This window comes from Azolla caroliniana, unplaced genomic scaffold (genome assembly GCF_043228905.1).
Source record: "Azolla caroliniana isolate FFs.n. ecotype wild unplaced genomic scaffold, voAzoCaro1.0.p SCAF_10, whole genome shotgun sequence".
In the NCBI taxonomy this organism is placed as follows: domain Eukaryota; kingdom Viridiplantae; phylum Streptophyta; class Polypodiopsida; order Salviniales; family Salviniaceae; genus Azolla; species Azolla caroliniana.
This window is the reverse complement of record NW_028230445.1, coordinates 1,653,254-1,658,462: the sequence shown is the minus strand read 5'-3', so window position 1 is coordinate 1,658,462 and position 5,209 is coordinate 1,653,254. Positions and strand designations below refer to the sequence as shown.

Below are 5,209 nucleotides of genomic sequence, written 5' to 3'. Positions count from 1 at the left end.
AATGATGCTTTAAAGTATGTGATCATCAAGGATAGATTATTAGAGACACTTGGGATGAAGTGGGAAGAGCTCAAAATGTCAAAATTAAAATATTACACTACAAATATTAACCCCCAACATTGGTCCCAATACAAGGTAAATATGCCAGATTGTATCCAATCACATCTCCATACTCCCATGAGCATTGGCTCTCGAAGAGTCTTACCACTTCTTCAAACTCACATAGGTTAAGAGTCAAGTTAGCATCATGGCTTCATTACTTGAATACAAAAATATGTAAGGTACACAATCAAGTGGAGGATGAATAACACATCACATACTTAGCATATAAGGTAATTCATGAGAAACATGATGACTTGTTACACGTGGATGATAATGTAAGTGACATAATCAAGTGTCCCCTTCCTAGGAAAGAGTCAGATAAAAGAAGATACGTTGATTTTGTCCCATAGGTCAAATTTGGTTTTCTCATGGATGACAAAACATCTGATGTAATCAATTCTAGTCTATAATGGCACAAAACCCTTGCTTTTGATAAAGAAATTTCTGTTGAGCACGATAAAAAGTGGGTCTTTCAAAGACTTCTTCGTCAAACACTTGAAAATCGTAAGTAACTTCTTCCACTATGCATTAGAGACACGTTAATCATTGGCATTAGATGCATGCATCAATCTTTTGCACTAGATTCATGCATCAATCATTGGTGTCGGCTAACTTTTGTAAACGTTATAGATCCTACTTGTGATAGTATATATTATTTATAGATTATTGTTTACAAGTGGAGTTGGGACTCTCTCGTTGTAACTCCCCCATATTGTATAACAAAAAAGATGAATATAATATTCACTCTTGATTCTACATGATGTTGCAAGCATTTGGATTCTCATCACTAAAGAGCTGGGGAGGATACATGTACTCCACTATGATGCCATGATGAGGGGGATAAACATATCTTCTCACCTCTACCTTGATATTATTATTGTTTCCTTCATCTTTTTTGTCTTCCTTGTCTTCTCCATTCTTCTCGCCATTCTCTGCGCCTTCTTTCTTCTCCTCTTTCTTTTCTTCTTCCTTTGGAGGTTCAGGTGGTGGTACGATATGACAATGTTTGCCAGCTTTTCTTAATTTTGCACATACCTTCTCCCCATCTAACCCTTTACCTTTCATTACCACTTTCCCACTTACCAAATCTTCATTCACCTCCACAACTCCTACACAAGTGCATGATCCAAAGATTCACAAGTGAGGGTTTCATCGTACTAAACTTCCATACATATTCCATGTCAACAAATGCATAATGGTAACTAGCAATATTCTATTATATATGGACTATACACAACTCACAAATATATAGGATAATGTGTATTATCTTCCTAGTATTTCTTGTTGTATTTAAGCTATCTCATGTCAAATAGTAGAAGACTGAAGGATATTTCAATCTAATCATTTTGTATGATGATCTAAGCAAGTTAACATCATATCTGTTTAGTCTGATTACGCACTCAAATAAGAGCTTCTTTGGTAACTAAGTTGTAATTCAGTCACTGCATCATCATTAATTTGTTTGATTTAATTAATTTTCATCATATATTACTAGTTTAATCTAGTTTGATTGAATAGAGAGTTAGCTGCATGATCATTAATTTGTGTGATTTAATCAATTTTCCTCATAATTTATAAGTTTAATCTAGTTAGTTTGAATAGAAAGTTAGTATTATTTAATTGGGTTACATCAAGTTCGATAAATTGATCTAATCAAATTGCTCTAATTAGGTTGCATCGTAATGAATTAGTTCCAGAAATGATAGGTTATCTTACAGCGTAGTATCATTTAATTAGTTAGTTCGGCATAATTATATTGCACAATAACCTATTGGGTTCCAAAGAAAATGTGAATACATATATGCATATTAGCTTGGTGTTTAGTGTTTAGTGTCTAGTGTTTAAGGTTTTATACCATAATGCATATATTCATTCGTACCATCGATTTTCAAGAGTCGCTTCTTGATATCCTTAGCACATGCACCACAATGCATTTTCACTTTGAGCTCCAAGGTAGTAATCGGCGGCTTTTTTTGAATTTCAAAATATAAAATAAAAAAAAGTTACAGAAGGATAAGAATAAGGGACAAGGACACAGAGGGGGGAAAAAAAAGGCAACACCCTTTTTAACAAGAATCTTTTCTAACAATTTGAGACATGGAATCATCACCATCCACTCAACAGAATTTTTTTCGCAACAAAGTGAGATGGGAACTCATCGACAACTCCATTGCAATTCATTCATACATTCATCGTGAATCAAATCACACTGGTGTATTTTCCATTCATTCATCATGAATCAATGACACTGGTTTTTTTTCCATTCATTCATCGTGAATCAAATCACACTGGTGTATTTTCCATTCATTCATCATGAATCAATCACACTGGTGTTTTTTCCATTCATTCATCACGAATCAATCAATCACACTGGTGTATTTTTTCCATTCATTCATCATGAATCAATCAATCACACTGGTGTATTTTTTCCATTCATTCATCATGAATCAATCAAATCACACTGGTGTCTTTTTTCCATTCATTCATCATGAATCAATCAAATCACACTGGTGTCTTTTTTCCATTCATTCATCATGAATCAAACCACACTGGTGTATTTTCCCATTCATTCATCATGAATTTGCGAGAACTGACTTACCGGCTCATTTGGTTGTGCCTTACTTTCTTCCTTCTTCTCGTCTTTCTTTTCTTCTTCCTTTGGGGTTTCCGGGAAGAGGAGCAATGTTCTATTTCCAAACTTCTTTTTTACCGCCTCGAACACCTTTTGGGCATCCATCTTCCCATTGACAGTTACCTTTTGTTCAGACAAATTGAGATCGATATTCGCAGGACCTAGAATGTCGACAAAAATCTCATCATTGAACACCTCCCCATGCTCTTTTACTCTCTTCCTAAGGATCAGAATACACTAAAAGGAGCTTTCTGCACTTCCGGAAAATCTATATACGCACCCCTTGGCATGTGTTAATGTGCATGTAAAATCGATCTATTGAGGAGTCCCAAGGGCAAAAAGCTAAATAGCATGACTAATCACAGTCAAAGCATTGGAAATCATAAGCATGAGATGCAATGTGAGCTCCATGAAAAAAGAAATCAGAAATCCATCTCTTCATTCTATTAAACTACAGTAATTACAATTAAAATGAAAAAAATAAAACAAAAGATGAAGGTTAGATCATATATTGAACACCATATCTTGTTCCTTGGAGGACATTATGCTGTTCTTACCTACAATATCTTTCAAGGCTTTTCTTACTCTTCCTTTACATCCTTCACAATGCATGTCAACCTTCAATACAACCTTGTTTTCCTCTTCCTTTACCACATGCTCCTCTTTCTTCTCTTGCTTCTCCTCCTACGAGAATGTGAGCCAAAGTGAGCCATGAGCTATGACAGGGACATTATATGATCATACTTTCTCTTTGATAACCCATTAGAAATGAAACGATAGTACTGTCTAGAAGGGTTTTTAGCTGTTCGGGTTTTGGGGGTTTTAGTGTATTTCAAGGTTTTGGGTCCTTTTTAGAGATTTATTGAGATGAAACATCAGAGATAGAGACATCTCAAAGAATATAGTTTAAGTTCAGTATACTTGCATGTAACTCCATTGAAAGAGAGAAAGAAAGACAAATTACCTCATATTACTCACTACAAAAGTGAAAGGAAAGAAGAGGATTACCTCAGGCATTGTTGTTGTTGTTCTTCTTCTTCTTCTTCTTCTTCTTCTTCTGTAAAAACAAGCAGTGAAGCCTAGGCTGAATGTAAGTATTCAAGAAAACAAAGATAGGAGTGACTGGCAAGGAGCTATAGTTAAGCTATACTAAGCACTTTCAATTCATAGATGGAAATATTTATACATACATATATGTATAGCAAGTGCTTATCTCTTCACTGTAGCTTAAGAAGAATAAATAAATAAAAGCAGAGAAAAGGAACACCATACAACCTATAAGAGAAGGGGGGGGTGGCAGGGGCAAAAAAGCCTTCCATTTCCATTTCTTACTGTACCATAGCCAACTTTTCCAGAACCTTGGGATCATAACTTTCTTTCATTGATGTTTTCTGTATATGTCTATACATATACATACCATTATCATCACATACATGCAATAGCTCCATTATTGATCATAGATTCAATAAACTTATTCTTCTTCTTCTTCTCAGTTTTGATCTTCCCCTATGAATCCTTGCTACAAACTTTACAAGGTATATACTATATATGTGTCCATTATGTAACCATAAGGCACTATGGTCCTTTTTCTCTTTTCCTTACAGAATGCTTCTTTCCTTCCTTACAACACTTCTTCAATGGTGTCCAATGTCCTCCCAAGTACATCGTCCACACCCGATCACTTGCATGTCCTGCACGACCCATGTCTCGTTGTCATTGCTTGCAAGCGAAGGAAGCAAGGAGGCACCCAATCTTTTTCGATTTCCTGATGATGCTCGAGCCCTCGATTACCAAGCATGGGGGTAAATGTGTTGTCCTAGATTATCTTGGTACCAAGCCCTGCAAGGGATGGGAAGGAGCACAATTGTCCTCGTTAACTAAAAGAGTCGGTTGAAAGTTTGAACTCGTTGGTTGAGAGTATGAACGTAACGGTTGATAGTGTATAACGAGAACCCTTTCAGATAGCGACATAGAACATTTCCTCTAGCTTAGAAGGCGTTAATGTATATCTTTCTTTCTTTCTAGCTTCGTGTAATGTTGGTATACCGTTGTGATGCTTTCGTGCAGTCTCCTATTATTTCTTACATGTATAGGAAACCCTATTGATTCCTAAGTTGATTCACAATGTGAATGCATTAAAGACACCCCCCTCCCCCCCCAATCCCAAAGTGCTACGAGGCTACAAGAAGAATAAAGGGAACCTTTTCAGATAGAAATATGTATAGATAATTTCTTCTAACTTTGTGTAATGTCATTATGTTCTCTCATGTGCTCCTATTATTTCTTACATGAGTAGGAAGCTGAACCGATTCCAAAACTTATTTTCGTAGTTGTCTGCACAATGTGAACGCATTAATGACAACACTCCCCAGAGCATGGCCAGGCTATAAGAACGTTTGTTAATATCCGACGAACCCATTACATTGACTCACTATCAATGTTGAATGATTTTTCTTTTACCCAAAGGTATATTAA

General features: G+C 35.9%; 1 protein-coding gene across 1 annotated transcript; it reads right to left on the bottom strand.

Moving 5' to 3' along the window:
- Positions 1–294: 294 nt before the first annotated feature.
- LOC147858634 (heavy metal-associated isoprenylated plant protein 8-like) lies at positions 295–3,887 on the bottom strand. The gene is made up of 5 exons (XM_087326258.1): positions 3,743–3,887; positions 3,292–3,418; positions 2,702–2,895; positions 1,982–2,069; positions 295–1,211 (listed from the first exon to the last, which is right to left on the bottom strand). The coding sequence occupies exons 1-5, from the start codon at positions 3,749–3,751 to the stop codon at positions 856–858; spliced, it is 774 nt and encodes a 257-aa protein (XP_087182384.1). The 5' UTR covers positions 3,752–3,887; the 3' UTR covers positions 295–855.
- Positions 3,888–5,209: the final 1,322 nt, after the last annotated feature.

Excerpts from the sequence above, each read along its gene's own strand:
- LOC147858634 (XM_087326258.1), bottom strand. Across the intron at positions 2,896-3,291 it reads AGCCTTGAAAGATATTGTAG|GTCCTGCGAATATCGATCTC; the intron begins GTAAGAACAGCA and ends TCGACATTCTAG. Across the intron at positions 2,070-2,701 it reads AGGCACAACCAAATGAGCCG|CCGCCGATTACTACCTTGGA; the intron begins GTAAGTCAGTTC and ends ATTCAAAAAAAG.